The sequence below is a fragment of the Phoxinus phoxinus genome, assembly GCF_949152265.1.
Source record: "Phoxinus phoxinus genome assembly, chromosome: 16".
NCBI lineage: Eukaryota > Metazoa > Chordata > Actinopteri > Cypriniformes > Leuciscidae > Phoxinus > Phoxinus phoxinus.
Genome location: NC_136891.1, coordinates 12,654,881 through 12,673,883, shown reverse-complemented (window position 1 = coordinate 12,673,883; position 19,003 = coordinate 12,654,881). Strand labels below are relative to the sequence as shown.

The following is a 19,003-nucleotide window of genomic DNA, read 5'->3' as shown; positions in this document are numbered from 1 at the left end:
TATTTAAAATAATGTAGAACACTTTTTACTGCTAATATCAGACATTTAGCATGATCAGGAGGACCCACAAATATTCCCCCGTTGCTCTATTATACATTATATTCAACATTATATATAGCAGTTTAAGAAGTACTGGCACTAAAACTCTCAAAACGTGATTTTTTTTTTCCTCAGTCATTTTTATTTTGGGTGAACTGTACACAATACAGACTGTTGCCTTTTTGTATTGCGATATAGGGATGTAACAATATATCATGTCACAATATAAGGTATTGTGTGTTGTGTTGTAATTTTACATGCTGTATTTCAATCATTTTAAATGTGTGATGCAGAGAAGCTTATAGAAATCACTTGACTTTCACGGCGCAAATATTTAGTTGTGATATGATGTGATAGAAAAGAAAAATAATTTTGTATTTAGTTGCGATTATTCGTTTATTCTTCACATTATACATACATTTTTGTTTACACACTTAAAAATCAAGGTTCTTTATCTGAACCTTTAAGTTCCATGATCTTCTCCGTTCCACAAAAGGCTCTTTATAATGGAAGAAGGTTCTTGAGCTTATTAAAATGCTTCTTTTAAGGCATCTGCCGCATACTTCCGTGTGATTTCAACACTTCAGGCCTCACTGTGAACCCCCGGTGTGTGTGTTGTTAAGAGCGCAGGCTGCTTCTGTGTTATGAATGCCCATGTGCTCTTGAAAACTGCTGCATACTTCCATGTTATTTCACCATTAGCATGTCGCAGTCGAGGGAACGGCATCCATCTCTGTTCAGATGAACTCGTAATGAAGGAGACGAGTGCACATGTGTACACTAAACCCGTGCCCTACTTACAGCTCAGTGACGGCAGCAGACACACACACACACACACGAGAGAGTGTGTATAGAGGGAAGATCTCAGGAATACTTACCCTGTTCATGAGGCTGACGGGTCACAGCGAGAGCCCAGCGTGTGTGTGATGGTCTCAGAGAGAGAGACTTGTGCTAAAGCAGTGGGATGCTAATAAATAATACACATTCACACACATACACACACGTTCACACTCACATACACAGCGCTTTCTGACGTCCTGGAGAGAGCTGAGCATCATCCGATGCAGTTCTGCTAAAGACGTGCGTGTGTGTGTGTGTGTGTGTGTGTGTGTGTGTGTGTGTGTGTGTGTGTGTGTGTGTGTGTGTGTGTGTGTGTGTGTGTGTGTGGAGAGATGAACTGAAGGACAGTGATGCATCACAGCAGAAACTGCAGCCTTGAGTTCTTGAGTTCATCTCTGTAAGGTCAGATTTGATTACCTTGTGCGGTTCTTCTCTAGAGATACACACACACACACACACACACACATAGACGTAATGGTTGTCATACTGTACAAACTGTATATTCTCTCCTCTTACACTAACCTACACCTAAACCTACCCAGCACACACACACACACACACACACACACACACTAACCCAACCCCTAAACCTACCCATCACACAAATGACTTTATTTTTATACTAGATTTACAAATGAGGACGTTTTTTGGAGATTTTGGTACAAATTTGTCCCCAAAATATAGTTAAATTGGTACACACACACACACACACACACACACACATTACGCAGAGATAAGAGCCGCCAAACGCACAGGGTTGTGTGTGTGTGCTGTTCGCTCTCAGAGGCTCGCCATACGAATGCTGGACACGCCTGTGTATGATTCACGTTTCTGTTGGGTTTTATTTCGAGCTGTGGCTGATTTGCCAAACTTTCAGAATTAAGACAAAGCTAAAACACATGATGAATCACCAACAAAGATCTGTTTCCAGATTTAAGGCTTGTTCACACAAACAAACAAAAGCTGAAGCAGCTAAAAATAAATCTGCATTGCGTAAAGCTCTATATAAATAAATCGGACTTGGCATGGAATAATATTAAAGAAATAATTTTAACTTGATAAAGTAAACCTGAAAAAGAAACTGATTTAAACTTTAAATTAAATGACAACTATTTGATTCTGTAATCGTAGTATAGTATTTTTCACAAATAAAGAAATGGTTAAAAACATACAAAGGAAGTAAACATTCTAACCAACACTATTCATGCAATTAAATATTAAATATATCCAAAGACTTGTTTAAAGGATATAAATGGGTATTTGCTGAATGTCAGTGGTAAATGAGAAACTATTATAGCGTTAATAACAACCTGATCTCACGGGGAAATGCAACTATTAAAAGGCGGCGCTTTCAAATGAATTCATACGATGTGTACAGAAATGTATGATTATTATAAAGAAGTGAGCATGGCGCTCCACCCCTGAACACACCCGTCACTGGGCCAGAAGCATCAGACGCAAACATACGAATGAGGTCATACGCAAACGTAAATGAGTTATGATGAGATTGTGTTAGCCAAACTCTTGTAAAAGCCAAACACTACAGGTGCTGGTCATATAATTACAATATCATGAAAAAGTTGATCTAATTCAGTAATTCCATTCAAAAAGTGAAACTTGTATATTATATTATTTAATTACACACAGAATTACATATTTCAAATGTTTATTTCTTTTAATTTTGATGATTATAACTGACAACTAATGAAAATCCCAAATTCAGCATTTCAGAAAATTTGAATATTACTTAAGACCAATACAAAAAAATGATTTTTTTTAGAAATGCTGGCCAACTGAAAAGTATGAACATGAAAAGTATGAGCATGTACAGCACTCAATACTTAGTTGCGGCTCCTTTTGCCTGAATTACTGCAGCAATGCGGCGTGATGGAGTCGGTCAGTCTGTGGCGCTGCTCAGGTGTTATGAGAGCCCAGGTTGCTCTGATAGTGGCCTTCAGCTCTTCTCCATTGTTGGGTCTGGCGTATCACATCTTCCTCTTCACAATACCCCAGAGATGTTCTATAGGGTTAAGGTCAGGCGAGTTTGCTGGCCAATTAAGAACAGGGATACCACGGTCCTTAAACCAGGTACTGGTAGCTTTGGCTCTGTGTGCAGGTGCCAAGTCCTGTTGAAAATGAAATCTGCATCTCCATAAAGTTGGTCAGCAGCAGGAAGCATGAAGTGCTCTAAAACTTCCTGGTAGACGGCTGCGTTGACCTCAGAAAACACAGTGGACCAACACCAGCAGATGACATGGCACCCCAAACCATCACTGACTGTGGAAACTTCACACTGGACTTCCAGCAACGTGGATTCTGTGCCTCTCCTCTCTTCCTCCAGACTTTGGGACCTTGGTTTCCAAATTAGATGCGGAAAAGAGGACTTTGGTCCACTGTGCTTTATTAAATCCAGAGTCAACGCAGCTGTCTACCAGGACACTTCAGAGCCCTTCATGCTTCCTTCATTTTCCAGCAGGATTTGCACCTGCCCACACTGCCAAAAGAACCATAACCTGGTTCAATGCCCACGGTATTACTGTGTGATTTCATGTAATATTCAAATTTTCTGGGATTTTGATTTCGTGGGTTTCATAAGCTGTAAGCCATAATCATCAAAATGATAACAAATAAAGGCTTGAAATATCTCACTTTTCATGTAATGAGTCTACATAATATATTAGTTTCACCTGTTAAAGGGATAGTTCACTTTAAAATTAAAATTCTGTCATCATTTACTCACCCTCAAGTTGTTTCAAACCTGTATTAATTTATTTCTTCTGCTGAACACAAAGAAAGATATTTTGAAGAATGTCAGTAACCAAACAGTAGTCTGTACCCATTGACTTCCATAGTATTTTTTTTTCCTACTATGGAAGTCAATGGGTACAGACTACTGTTTGGTTACTGACATTCTTCAAAATATCTTTCTTTGTGTTCAGCAGAAGAAATAAATTAATACAGGTTTTAAACAACTTGAGGGTGAGTAAATTATGACAGAATTTTCATTTTAAAGTGAACTATCCCTTTAGGTTGAATTCTTGAAATAAATAAACTTTTTGATGATATTCTAATTATATGACCAGCACCTGTATAACACTTTTTCATTTACCGTTTATTGTAAAACTTCTCTCTGGTAATGTATTAGACACAACCCGCTGAACTAATGAAAATGGAGAATGAGAGCTTCTCATCACACAAAACCACGTGTCCTGATGCCGATATATATCGGTGTCAGACACCACTGAGCATTACGGTCACTGTTCACAGCAAGAGCTGAATAATTCTGCAAGTACACTGCCGGTCTTGATCCCCATTTTTTGACTCTTTCTGTATTTTTTTGATGACCCGCTTACATCTTCTTTTAAAAGTGACCAATATCTGATATCTGCATTTACACTACACTTGGCGATATGAACAAAAAACTTGCATTACATTATGATATCAAGAAATCAATTTCAATAGTACATTGAGTTTAATTAATTGACATATGACAATAATTTCATCCTTATATCAAATGTATTTTATACAAATTCTTCAAGACAGTGATTATGTTGAGTATGACAGATCCGCACAGAGGTTCTGGGTTCGAATCTGCCCTCATATAGGTTTTTTCCTCATTAAAACCAAATGTGTTTATCTGAGATTGTATATCAAGACACGTTTGTGTGTATTTTATTTAGTGATTTCACTGAAATGAATAGAGTCTCCACAACGGGACTGATAACAGCGGCAACGAGCACTCAGGATGATTATAAACGCATTTCAGCGCCAGGTCGCCTCTTATTTAACACAAACGGACTTTTAATACTCTGTTAGTTAACTAGAGATGTTTAATTTGTTGTAAATATATCTACCGCAAAATGTTTTCAAAAGTCACTTTTTTCAATGACGTACGACTCGCATTGACGGGAATATCTGTCCGCTTACTCGGCAGGCGCAAAATGCATATATCAGATTCATATCATATTTATATCAGATTTATTTCCACATGTGAGTGAGGCCTGAAACCGATCTGAGAATATATTGGAATCCATGCGCTTTTTTCCTGCTTACCGGTAATCGTTCATGATTCATATCCGATATGTGCCACATTGGGAGGAAACCATCAGATTTTGGTCACTTGAACCATGCAGTGTAGATGCAAGATCAAGATGAATTTTGTGCAGCTGAATGAACACCAGCTTTACTCCAGTACAGGAGGCTCTAATAGACAACCAGACTATTTTAAAGGGTAACTAAACCCTAAAACAACTTGTTTTAGTTAATGATCTGTCAGACTGGGGCTTTGTTAATGCTGTTCATTGATTTAAGTACATTTGTTGACATTTTGGTATAAAGTGTTTTAATTCCACAATATACGGTGTAAAGCGTCTGAGTGCTGCCCTCTTCAGGTTGAATGGTGGCTACTGCAGTTGAATTTTTCTATTTCCTATTGGTGCCGTGTGACGTAAGCAGGAACCAGCTCACTACGCCGTTACCTACAGAGAGACGGGTCTCAGGTGCACGCCCCCCTCCGCTGGGCTCTGCCCACTTTTCCAATATTGCCAGTGGGTGGAGTCAGGCTCTGACCAGGATTTGAGTTACCCTTTAAAAATCTTAGCTCATGGTCTAAAGCTCACGGCGCAAGTGCACTTAATGCGTGTCCAAATCCACTTTTGCTAGTTTAACGAATGGAAAAATGGTCGGCGCTCCTGGTCGGCGCATGGTCTAAAAGGGTTGGACCAAGAGGAAATTGCAAGCAGAAAGACTGAACACTTGTCTAGCGAGGAAACGTGTGTGTGTGTGTGTGTGTGTGTGTGTGTGTGTGTGTGTGTGTGTGTGTGTGTGTGTGTGTGAGGCAAGCAGACCATCTACGGGACAAGCCGGATTCCACCATATCTTTACAGTATGTACACAATAATAATCTTTTACATTGTAATCATTTTATTTTTAATATTTGGCATGTTTATGTGCTGCTGTGTGTCCCTGTGTGTGTAATAAGCAGAGTGTGTGTGTAATAAGCAGAGTGTGTGTGTAATAAGTAGAGTGTACGTGCATTGTGCACCAGCCTATATGCGCACATTACTAACGCGCTCTTTAACAAAAAAAATATTGCGCTATTGACTTTAGACCAGGTTGCAGTTGGTCAATGGCTCAGTCTATTTCAGTTCCTCAAAATAGCATCTGTCCATCAATGCACCTGAACACACACCTGGTTTTCAGACCAGCAGCCCGTGGGCACACAGATAGACGCAAAAGCATTTGCTATTTTAACAACGAGGCGCAGGACGAGAAAATGATAACCGCGATGGGCTGAAACTAGCAAAAGAAACTTGCGTCGAGCCTGGAGCTGCATTGCGCCAGGTGTATGGTGGGCCCCAGTACACTAGATGGGTGTAGAAACAAACACCCTTACCTTTTTTTAGCCGTTGGCCATTCTGGAAACATTTCACTCTTGCACAGGAGAACCAAACACACCAGCTCTACACCGACCCCATCAACCTTGTAGCTTCTCACCATCCAAACCGTCTTGGTTGATTGGTTAGATACTTAAATATATGAGCATTATATCAAAGTCAGCAGCTCTTAACGCTATAAAGATGGCAAATTAAACTCATTTGGATATTACAAATGTAAAATGCAAAAAGCCAAGGCTGTGATGTGGCATGTTGGTTGTTATGTTGTATTTGTGTGCCGGTTTTGAGAGACTCTGGCCGCATTCCAGCAGCATTTCTCTGAAGACGAGTTCTGGAAATAGCAGCTGGCGCATTGCTCACTGAAGTGGGCGAAGACAAACAGACGTCCTCAGTAAAGCACACTGTTCCTGGATGGGAAGCTCAGGCTGATCGGAGAGAGGTGAGGTCGTGACCTCTGCGTATGAAACCCCTCCCAGATCAGCTGACAGGAGATGAAGCTTCCTGAGGAAATGCCATCCGCTCGTTCGGAAACGCCTCGTATCCCTGTGTTTGGCTTGCTTCAGGGATGCTTGGATCTTTAGACTAGATAAACCTCTGAACACAGGCTCAGTGGAAAAACATGGCTCCACTTACGGTTTTACAAAACACCAATACATTAAATGCACTGCTATGAACACTAGTGGCAGTAAAACACCAATAACTATATTATTCCTTTTCACACAAATTATGATTACAGGGGTAGATTAGCGATAATTAGAAACTTATTTTCACGCTCATGTGCTCATGCATGAGTGCATGATTTATGAACTAAAACATTTATACATTTTCATCATATGTTAAAGCTGCAGTCGGCAAGTGTGGAAGATGGAGGGGACTTAGCCAAAATGTTGAATGTTTACAGCTCTCATGCCCCTCCCCCACTACCGCGAGCACCCTCCCATCGAGTTCGTGCTCGTCAGTGCGTGTGCTCCAGATTTTCTGTGAACGTGCCCGTCTCTTCAGCATCGATTTCTACAGGCGTTTTCTTTTCCTTGGTTGTTTTGGACCTCCTAGCTCTGGTTGTTAACCGAGGAATGGGAAGCTTGTAAGTAGATTTTCTCTCCGCCATCACGCTTCATACAATCCAACACACCTGCGAACTTGCATGTGATATTGTAACATGCGCGAGAGGGAACGGGGGGGATCTGTGGTGTGTGCACGAACTGTGATTGACAGTCAGATCTCACACAGCCCTGCACTGACTGGACCAGAAGAACCGGGAGCGGTGGATTTTTGCAAAACAAATAACAGGCTCTAGGGGGAGGTAGAAGCGCACGTTTTTTTCTAAAACCGGCTGATTTATGTTGTTCGAGGCATAGTGTCGGTTTCAGTGAATATGATCAAAAAAATCTTGCCGACTTCAGCTTTAATCATGTGTGTGTTTTCTGCTGTAGTAAACTCAGCTGGTACAGCAGTGCTCTCGTGATGTGAAGCGCTCTGGTACGAGTCTGAGAAACACCAGTCGTGATGAAAGAGCTCAAAGGCTTGTGGAAACAAGATGAAATGGCATGTTGCTTCAGTAAATGTGTTTTTACCTCACATTTAACACTATTGGGTATACAGGGGTTTATTGTAGATGGTACATTATTTCTAACGCAAACATTAACCTTTTTACGCCACTCACCGGACATTTAGTTTCTGAACTGCTGTGATACATACAACAACCAACATAATATCATTAATATCAACATATCATTTTCCAGTAATGTCACCGCATGCGTGTTTTCCCAATGAGCCTTTGAAGCATGAAGGTGTGTTAAAGATTAAGATTTGTCTTTAAAGAATATACCTCTGAATGAATTGTTGGCAGTGTAGTAGGAAAAGAGATCTGTGGCCTCATTTATAAAGACGTGCGTAGAATGATCCTAAAGGTGAATGTACAAAGGTTTCTGAATATTTATATGATTCTCTATCTTTGCTTTGTAATAAACAGTGTTGGATTATTTTAATTACCAGTATAGATGAGCACAGAATGCACAAGTACATTTTCATGCCAGCTTTGGCCTTTATAGATCCTGATTTGTTCCTCACTTTTGACGTAGGATCCGTTCGTACATGCGTTTTATAAACGTGAAGATGTCAATCAGTGTTTGTTTCTGTGGGTGTTCAGTGATCAATGTTTCTGTGGGTGTTGAGTGATCAATGTTTTACTCTGACTGAATACAGGAAGATTTGAGAAGTCAGTGTTAAGTTGTTCTGTGTAGCAGGAGATGAACAGAGAGACACTAGTTGGTGTGTTTTGGACTGTGACTCTATGATAATTAAATGAACACCACTCAGTTATTGTGTCAGTTATTGTCAGTTATTGTGTCAGTTTTTGTCAGTTGTAGACTCACATGACAGTGTTTTGATATGAGTATCAAATCAATCACAGAATCAAATTGTGCTGCACAAACAAATAACTAATCAAAGTTGGTCAGATGGTCCAGTCTGTTGGGATTGGTCTACTCTGCTCTGATTGGTCAGATGGTCCAGTCTCTTGGGATTGGTCTTCTCTGCTCTGATTGGTCAGATGGCTGAGTCTGTTGGGATTGGTCTACTCTGCTTTGATTGGTCAGATGGCCCAGTCTGCTGTGATTGGTCTTCTCTGCTCTGATTGGTCAGATGGTCCAGTTTGTATTGATTGGTCTACTCTGCTCTGATTGGTCAGATGGCCGAGTCTGTTGGGATTGGTCTACCCTGCTTTGATTGGTCAGATGGCCCAGTCTGCTGTGATTGGTCTTCTCTGCTCTGATTGGTCTAATGGTCCAGTCTGTTGGGATTGGTCTACTCTGCTTTGATTGGTCAGATGGCCCAGTCTGCTGTGATTGGACTTATATGCTCTGATTGGTCAGATGGTCCAGTTTGTTGTGATTGATCTACTCTGCTCTGATTGGTATGATGGTCCAGTTTGTTGTCATTGGTCTACTCTGCTCTGATTGGTCAGATGGTCCAGTCTGTGATTGGCTTGATTGTGTTGTGATTTTTTTTTTTGCACTTTGATCTGTGAAACTTTGCAGACCTTTTACATTCACAAACCGCTGTATTACACACTGCATGAAAGGTATATCTGAAAAAGCATAATCGGCCCTTTGAAATGATTTGGGATTTACTATTGAATGAGATGCACTGTAGACAATGCGTTTTCTCCAGTGACATTCGAATCAGCAAGGAGTAGATTTGGTGTAATATATTGTGCATATTGAACATTATTCATGATAATTGCAGTACCAAGGGAAATAATCAGCAATGTCATTTTTGTCACAATCATGACATGCAGCTCTGGAATCAAAGCTGTCCTAATTGTTCATAAATCTACAAAGCATGATCTCAGGAGTGTTAATCAGCCGTGATTGAGCAGATGCGTGCAGGTGAATCAGTGGGATCTCGTCATGCTTCATCACAGACCATCTGTGTGATTCTGATGGTTTCTGATGCTGCTGTGGTTGTGGTGAAATCACTTCAGGCTGCTAAATGTGTTGTTTATCTTGCAGATCTTCTGCAAAGCAGGCAGCGTGCTGAACGGACAAGTACGTGCTCCTCCTTCACTGTCTCTGTGTAGTGTACTTCAACCCCTCACTACCCTACTACTGAGGGCACTAGACGCAGATTCACCCCCACTGTGTTTGTTTGCAGTAGTAGAGACTGTGACGTTTTCCATTACTTTAGGGATGCACGATATATGGGTGCGCAAATCAGCATTGTAACTTCTCAGCTGATGTGCTGGAATGGAAGCAGAGAATATTATCAGGGATTATTTTATTCATTTCAAACTGTGAATTACATTTCTGTGCCAGCTAACAGAAGTTCTATAAAAAGCACAACAAACATTCATGTGCAATTATCCATTGTAGATCCAGTGTAACAGACACTTAGTTTTATCATATCAGCTATTACAAATAATTATAGATGAATAATTCAATAAAATGAGGGGTTATTCTATCTATTTCAAACCGCAAACTGTGACAATTTTTTTTTTTTATGAATACTGTTTTAAAAATCTACTGTTCACCACCAGTGTGGGGTCAGTATTGTATTTTTTTAAATAAATGAATACTTCTATTCATCAAGGACACTTAAAACTTGATCAACATTGACAGTAAAGATATTTATAATGTTACTAAAGATTTCTATTTCAAATGAATGCTGTTCTTTTATAAAATTGTATTAATCAAAATAATCCTTCAAAATAAAATGTATGATGGTTTCCACAAAAATATAAACTGTTTTCAACATTGATAAAATCATAAATGTTTCTTGAGCATCAAATCATCATATTATAATGATTTCTGAAGGATCATGTCACGTGACACTGAAGACTGGAGTAATAATGCTGAAAATTCAGATGATCACAGAAATAAATTCAGAAAAATACACAGAAAACAGCTATTTTAAATTGGAATAATATTTCAAAAATGTTCTTGTATTTTTGATCAAATAAATGCTTGAAATACATGAAGATACATTAAAAAATCTCACCGACCCCAAACGGTAGTGACCATATCAGCTGAATAATTGTTAGTTATTATGTCTATATCTGTGCATCCCTACATTGATATTCCTGTTTATATAAACCTAAAATATCTGAGAAAAAGAGTCATTGTGATGGTACATGATTTGCAGCTGTTACCCTGACCTTGCGTCTGACCGACAGTCACTGAGTAAAGGCCTGTTCACGCCAGGGACAAATACGATAAAGATAATGATAAAGATATAGGGCTAAAAATCATTCTCAATATTAAAGAATTGCAGAGTTCACACCACAACTACAACGATAACGATATAGAGAAACGATATCATTGGGATCACTTTCAGAACTATTTTTCCCAGCTGCTAAACGATAAAACACTGACAGCCAATCAGAATCCATTCTAATTTAAAAAGGCTTGCGCATTTAAAATGGCAGACGACATCGTGGAGAAGTTAATCGCCGAGGTCCAGTAAAATCCAGCACTGTTTGACAAGTCAAGCCCCTTTTCAAGAAAATGTATATGGAAAACAATCGTTCAGAATAAACAGAAGATTTAGTTATCTTTAAGGTTATCGTTCTTGGAGTGAACACAAATATACCGGTAGTTATCTTTATAGTTATCGTTCGCTGGTGTGGACGCAAATATCGTTATAGTTATCTTTCGTGGGTGTGGACGCAAATATAGTTATTGTTATAGTTATCGTTATAGTTATTGTTCGTTGGTGTGGAGGCAAATATAGTTCTTGTTATAGTTATCTTTAAGGTTATCATTCTTGGTGTGAACGCAAATATAGTTATCTTTATAGTTATCGTTCTCTGGTGTGGATGCAAATATAGTTATCTTTATAGTTATCGTTCTCTGGTGTGGATGCAAATATAGTTATCGTTATAGTTATCGTTCGTTGGTGTGGACGCCAATATAGTTATCGTTATAGTTATCTTTATAGTTATCGTTCGTTGGTGTGGACGCCAATATAGTTATCGTTATAGTTATCTTTATAGTTTTCGTTCGTTAGTGTGGACGCCAATATAGTTATCGTTATAGTTATCGTTATAGTTATCGTTATAGTTATCGTTCGTTGGTGTGGACGCCAATATAGTTATCGTTATAGTTATCGTTATAGTTATCGTTCGTTGGTGTGGACGCCAATATAGTTATCGTTATAGTTATCTTTATAGTTATCGTTCGTTGGTGTGGACGCCAATATAGTTATCGTTATAGTTATCTTTATAGTTATCGTTCGTTGGTGTGGACGCCAATATAGTTATCGTTATAGTTATCTTTATAGTTTTCGTTCGTTAGTGTGGACGCAAATATAGTTATCGTTCGTTGATGTGAACAGGCCTTTAGATGTGTGTTTGCTCATCTGATCTATGTGTGTGTGTGTGTGTGCGCAGGTCAGCGTTCAGCTTTCACTGACCGCTCTCTCTCTGTGTGTGTGTGTGTGTGTGTGTAGGTGTTAAGAAAGCGGATGATGAGGAGTTAGTAAGTCTGAGTAAGCGGCTGGTTGAAGATGCTGTGTCACGAGCTGTGCAACAGTACATGGACGAAACCCAGCAGAATGGCTCCGCGCCGAAAGACCAGGGTCCGCCAGGGTCCGCCGGCACACTCAACAGCACCAAATGACCCCGCGACCCCTGACCCCACCGCCACATGCGGCGTAGAACCGCAGCACACAGGGAGTGTGTAGAGAAGCTGGAGTCAGCAGACTGTGAGTGTGTGAACACTAGTGAAGCGGAGTCGAGTGTGCCGATCCACACCGGACTCAAACACACACTGATTCCCGTCTTCCCTCTCCTGTTCATCCCGTCTCTCACGCTTCGTGTGTGTCGGATCCTTCCCAGAGTGCATCAGGAGTCTGAACCAGTGTTGCTTTGACATCTTCACATGGACAATCACAGTGAACTGTTCAGTGTGACCTGCAGACCTGCAGCCCAATCCAAAGCCAGACTCATGACCTGCGTTACCAACATGCCTGTTGATCTGTGTGTGCCACATGATGATGATGTGTGTGTGTGTGTGTGTTGTGCCATAGGGCGTGTGTGCCCTCAGAGCAGGATGGATCAGGAAAGAGAGCGCGGGCGGACACAGGTACAGGCCATAAAGACACTGTTAGCACAAGCAAACACTCGAGCGAAGATCCTGCAGGAGCTCCACCTGTCCAGCGGAGGAACTGCACACTGACCTGGGTGACACACACAACCATCCTGGCGTAAAACACACACACACACACACACGCACGTACGCAGACCTTCACTGGCGTAACATACCAGCAAAACCTCTAACACACTCTCTGTGAGGTTTAGAAAGACGCAGACGCAGGCCTTCACTGACGTATAAACCAACAAAACGTCACACACACTCTCTGTGAGGTGTAGAAAGCCACACAGACACATACTCTCTCTCTCTCTCTCACACACACACACACACACTCTCTCTCTCTCTCTCTCTCTCTCTCTCACACACACACACACATACTCTCTCTCTCACACACACACAGATTCACATACTCTCACACACACACAGACACACACACTTACTCACTTTCATACACACACACACACACACACACACACACTCTCTCTCTCTCTCTCTCTCTCTCTCTCTCTCTCTCCCTCTCTCACACACACACACACACACACACAAGCACACTGAAGGGAGGCCGGCCTGAAACAGGCTTGGCGTGATCTTTGAGCTGATTTGATTGGAGCGTTTGATGTCGATGATGCGTCAGACGAGCACCCACAGTGGCCTTAGAGACATCACACCTTGTTATGATATTACTGAAGAACATTTCTTTTGTTTAGTTCACGGATTCATATTTTCACCAGAACCTTAAAATGTGTGTTTTTATGCTCCTTGTTTCCCGTATCGATGAAGTGTTGAAGCCGCCATGATTCATGTAAACTGTACTATGATGTCATCATTTAGTTTTTTGTTTCCCATCTGTCACTTTTTTACTCTTAAAAATAAAGGACAAGATGACGGCGACTCGGCGTGATTCATTCACATTGATGTTATGTTTGTTCTTAGAAATGATTTTCTCAGGGTGTATCTGAGCGTTGGTTACGCCTCCATCTTTCCTGTGATGAGCGTATTGCCTGCCGTCTGCCGACCACGAGAGACGATCTGGAGGATTACTCGCGGTGAATGTGTGTTCTGGAGCGCAGACGCAGAAATAAACACTTTCTTCAGACTCATCCGCTCATCATTTGACTGCAGTTCATCTATAAATCAGTGTTTTATAAAACAGGCTCCTACAGGATTAAACTCATGAATTCAGGAGTTTTTAAAACTTAAAGCAGAGCTAAGCAGTTTTGGGAATTTCTTTGCTGTATTCTCGCTTTTTGTTCGCAGGTTTCTCTACAGAGCTCCCCCTACAGCTTCGGAAAAAAATAGATATTTGACCTCACTGTCGAAAAACTTGTTGTCGACTCTCAGATACCAGAGGCTAGTAGATCAACGACATCAAAGCGGACGGGACATTCTTTACAACATCGTCTTCATTCGGGCTTGAACTGCGTGAGGGAGCGCAATAATGACAGAATTTTAGCAGATTTTTTTGCCGTAAAGCAATTCGTTACATCGCGAGACCTGATATCATGCGATACTTCCTGACGCTGTGGCCGGCGGCCCAAAGTTGCAAGGGTGTTTTTTCCGCTCACAGGCGATAGGGGGTGCGAGACGACCACCATTCAACCCGAAAAAAGTAATACAACCATTCCATGACTCCGAAGATGCGTAGGTTCGGGCTAAACACAGAGCCCCCGAGCCTCTCCTCGGACAGCACGCCAAATACGCACACCATTTACTCTATCTGACTTATTTGTAAGTGTGAACTGGTATTTAAGAGTCACATAAATATACATTACTGTTCAAAAGTTTGACATCAGTAAAAACAATTTTAAAGAAATTACTACTTTTATTCATCGAAGACGCATTAAATTGATCAAAAGTGACAATAAAGACATTTATAATGTTACTAAAGCTTTCTATTTCAAGTAAATGCTGATCTTTTGAACTTTATTGATCCATTTTATTGAAGAATCCTGAAAATTTAAATATATGAACAAAATGTTTTCTTCTGTTCAATATTGATATAATAATAATAAATGTTTCTTGAGCTTCAAATCATCATATTATACTGATTTCTGAAGGATCATGTGACACTGAAGACTGGAGTAATGATGCTGAAAATTCAGCTTTGATCACAGGAATAAATTACAATTTACTATATATTCACAAAGAAAACATATTTTAAACTAATAATACAGTATTTCACATTTTTACTGTATTTTTGATCAAATAAAAGCAGCCTTGAAAAGACTTTGTTCAAAAACATTAAAACATCTTTCTAACCCGGGCCCGAGCGTTAGAATGATAGAGTATGATGGCACGTGTGAACAGCTCGGGATTTCTGAGACCGTCCCCCATTATAGGCATCGAGGTCAACGCAGTGGGTTTGAGCACACTCTTTCCTCCTATAAAGTCTGAGATGAAATGACCACCCAACTCTGGAGATTCTCTAGAAAGAGGAAGCATTTGGCAGTCATGGGACGCAATAATTGAATTACTGTCATAGAATTACTGTCATAGCTGCTGTTGATGTCCTTTCTCAGGAAACCCTGTCTGCTTTTATCATTTCATTTGAGACGCATTTTCTCTCAGTGAATCACTGTCTAAAGCTCAAAGCTCAGAGTCCAGCATGGGTTCCTCCCAGGATAATCTCACAAGATGACGTGTGTAATATTTGAATAAATACCTTATAATATATCGCACAATACAACTGGAAAATATATATATGAATAATTGACATGATTAATGTTGTTAATATTAGCATTTCTCTTTCAAAACATGGTTTGTGCAACGATTATTCAAGTCAAGTCATCTTTATTTATATAGCGCTTTTTACAATACAGATTGTATCAAAGCAGCTTCACAGTGATAACATGAAAATAATACAAAAAAACTAAAAAACAATTTCATCATCATCCACCTTTAAGGCAGATCTATAATATTGTTGAATATTAAATGTCCCCAACTAAGCAAGGCAGAAGGTAAGGCAACAGCGGCAAGGAACCAAAACTCCATCAGGTGACAGAATGGAGAAAAAAACCTTGGGAGAACCCAGGCTCAGTCGGGGGCCAGTTCTCCTCTGGCCAATGAGTGAACAGTGTATGAAGTTCAGAAAGAATCAGAGTATTTGTCCAGTTCCGGTTGCTTGAAGTCGGAGTGGAGAGGAGGAGAGACTGGTTGACACTTCAGGTCGGCGGCGTCGTCGTGTCCTGGCGCTGGTCCTTCATCAGATCTGGATACGGCCTGGTTCCGGTGGACAGCAGTAAACCTCGGGATAGACAGAGAGACTAATATTAGCGTAGACGCCATCCTTATTATGATGTACCAAGTACATCAGGATTTACGGGAAGTGTTCCCGGTCCCGGCTGTTCTAAACTATGCAGCCTAATTATATAAGTCTATAATGTGTTATGTGTATGCTAGGTCGAAGAGATGTGTTTTTTAGTCTAGATTTGAACTGACAGAGTGTGTCTGCTTCCCGGACAATGGTAGGAAGACTGTTCCATAGTTTTGGTGCTAAGTAGGAAAAGGATCCACCGCCAGCAGTCGATTTTGATATTCTAGGTATTATTAACTGGCCGGAATTTTGAGATCGCAGTAGACGTGAAGGACTATAATAAGTTAAGAGCTCGCTCAAGTACTGCGGAGCTAAACCATTTAGTGCTTTGTAAGTGAGCAGCAATATTTTAAAATTTATACGATGTTTAATAGGCAGCCAATGCAGTGTTGACAGAACAGGGCTAATATGGTCATACTTCCTGGTTCTAGTAAGAACTCGAGCTGCTGCGTTTTGAACTAGCTGTAGTTTGTTTATTAAGCGTGCAGGGCAACCACCCAGTAGAGCATTACAATAATCTAGCCTTGAGGTCATAAACGCATGAACTAATTGTTCTGCATTATTCATTGAGAGCATATGACGTAATTTAGATATATTTTTAAGATGGAAGAAAGCGGTTTTACAGATACTAGACACATGACTTTCAAATGAAAGATTGGTATCAAAGAGCACACCCAGGTTCCTAACCGACGACGAAGACTTAACAGAGCAGCCATCAAGTGTTAGACAGTACTCTAGGTTATTACGTGTGGAAGTTTTTTGTCCAATAATTAGAATCTCTGTTTTTTCTGAATTTAGTAGTAGGAAATTACTAGTCATCCAATTTTTTATATCAGCTATGCATTCCGTTAATTTTGTGAATTGGTAGGTTTCGTTAGGTTTTGAAGAAATATACAGCTGAGTATCGTCGGCATAACAGTGAAAGCTAATTCCATGTTTCCTAATGATATCTCCCAATGGTAGCATGTACAGAGTGAACAGCAGCGGTCCTAGTACTGAGCCTTGTGGTACGCCATACTTGTGATTGATAAGACATCTCTTCATTTACTGCTACAAACTGATAACGGTCTGATAAGTATGATTTAAACCATGCTAGTGCAATTCCACTAATGCCAACATAATGTTCGAGTCTATTTAAAAGGATGTTGTGGTCAATGGTGTCAAATGCAGCACTAAGATCCAGTAATACTAATAGAGAGATACAACCACGATCGGATGATAAGAGCAAATCATTTGTGACTCTAACGAGAGCTGTCTCGGTACTATGGTACGGTCTAAATCCGGACTGAAAATCCTCGCAGATATCATTTCTTTCAAGAAAGGAACACAGTTGTGATTATTATTTACAACACAGCACATTCTTACAGTCAGTATTCTGACGTGTGAACCAAAACATGGTGAAATTATACATATATCCACACGGTATGATGTCACAGGGATGAAGTGGCTGTTTTTAAAGGGAGAAAGGTCATAACAGGGTTGAACAAGAGAGCAGGAGCTCAGATCATCTCACCGAATCTGAGGTCAGTAAACGCTTCCACGTCATCACACACACACGGGTTGTACTCCCAGCACAGACTTTGGCTTTTCTGTTCCAACTATCACACATGATGACATGTGCCATAAACATCAACTCACGCACTAATGAATATCTGTCTTCTGTCAGCACCATAAACTCAGTCTCTGCTTATCTTCAGCTTGACTCATCATCTCACGCATGAATTATGAAACATGCAGCAAAACATTGAAGGAAATATGAGTGTCTGCTGGAGAATCTCTGACTGACACATCGCTCATCAAAAGCTCTGTATACAACATCTCATCTCAGGTGATCCTTCACACACGTGATGAAGAGATAACGCTAATAGTTATTTTAGTGAAATAAATGTACTAGATGTACTTCACATTTATTCAAACATGCATACTGTAAAGTCTTTGTCACTGCAGCAGGTGAAGTCTGTGTCCGAGATCTTCCAAAATGTACTTTCTAAATACCTGGTGGAAACAGAAACATAAACACATTCACAGCTCAGCCTGATTGGAAAGAAAACTATTTATTAATAAAGGGGTTATTAATAAATACAGCTTTCTGTAAAAAAAAAAAAACTTACAGAGAATGTGAATGAGTCTTTGAATCTCCCTATAATAATGTTTTTTCTTGTTCAACGAATGAAGATTTAAAGAACCTTCATGTCAAGAGGTCAATCTAAACAGTAGGCCTATAGGCCTATAAACTGTTTTATTTAGATTATTTGTTTTATTTGTCTAAGCACAGTTTTAAACCCTGATTTGTGTAATTTCATTTTGTTATAACATAAGAAATAAAAATGAAACCTACATTTTTTTTAAAAATGTCACTTCTTGGTTGTCACAATTTTAAAGAACGTTAAAACAATTTCTTAATGGGCAAAATTATAAAATAACAAAGTTGCACTCAACATGATAAAGACAGGTAAATATGTTTTTGGTAATTTAATCACTTAAATATTTTAGGTGGAGCGATTTCAGACGCACAGTTTCCCTCCATGTTCCCTTCAAGGCATGGTAAACTCAACAAAAACATCCAGCGATGTAAATATTTTATTGTTACCCTTACCCAATCTCTAAAGTGTATTTCCCCAGCTTCATGCAAACATGTATAATATGCAGAGCAGAATCTAAGCCCTCGCGAGTTGTCGCGACCCCTGTGTGTGCGTTTGTGTGTGTGTGTGCAAACATTGTCACTTTATATAAAAACAAGGGTGAAGGACATTTGTCTATTTGTAGCAACAGTATGAACAGTACGAACTATTTGTAGCAACAGTCGAGGTATATCGCTGCTAGCT

General features: G+C 40.0%; 1 protein-coding gene across 11 annotated transcripts in view; it reads left to right on the top strand.

The window, feature by feature from the left end:
- The window catches only part of akap7 (A-kinase anchoring protein 7), a 44,879-nt gene extending 31,123 nt beyond the window's left edge, over positions 1-13,756 (top strand). For 4 of the 11 annotated variants that reach the window (XM_079638979.1, XM_079638974.1, XM_079638971.1 and 1 more), the window contains 2 exons: positions 9,788-9,823; positions 12,222-13,756. In XM_079638979.1, coding sequence (XP_079495105.1) covers positions 9,788-9,823; positions 12,222-12,391 — 206 coding nt within the window. In that variant the 3' untranslated portion in view covers positions 12,392-13,756. The remainder of the gene's footprint in view (positions 1-9,787; positions 9,824-12,221) is intronic. The other 7 variants (XM_079638981.1, XM_079638976.1, XM_079638975.1 and 4 more) reach the window with 2 other exon arrangements.
- The last annotated feature ends 5,247 nt before the right edge of the window (positions 13,757-19,003 follow it).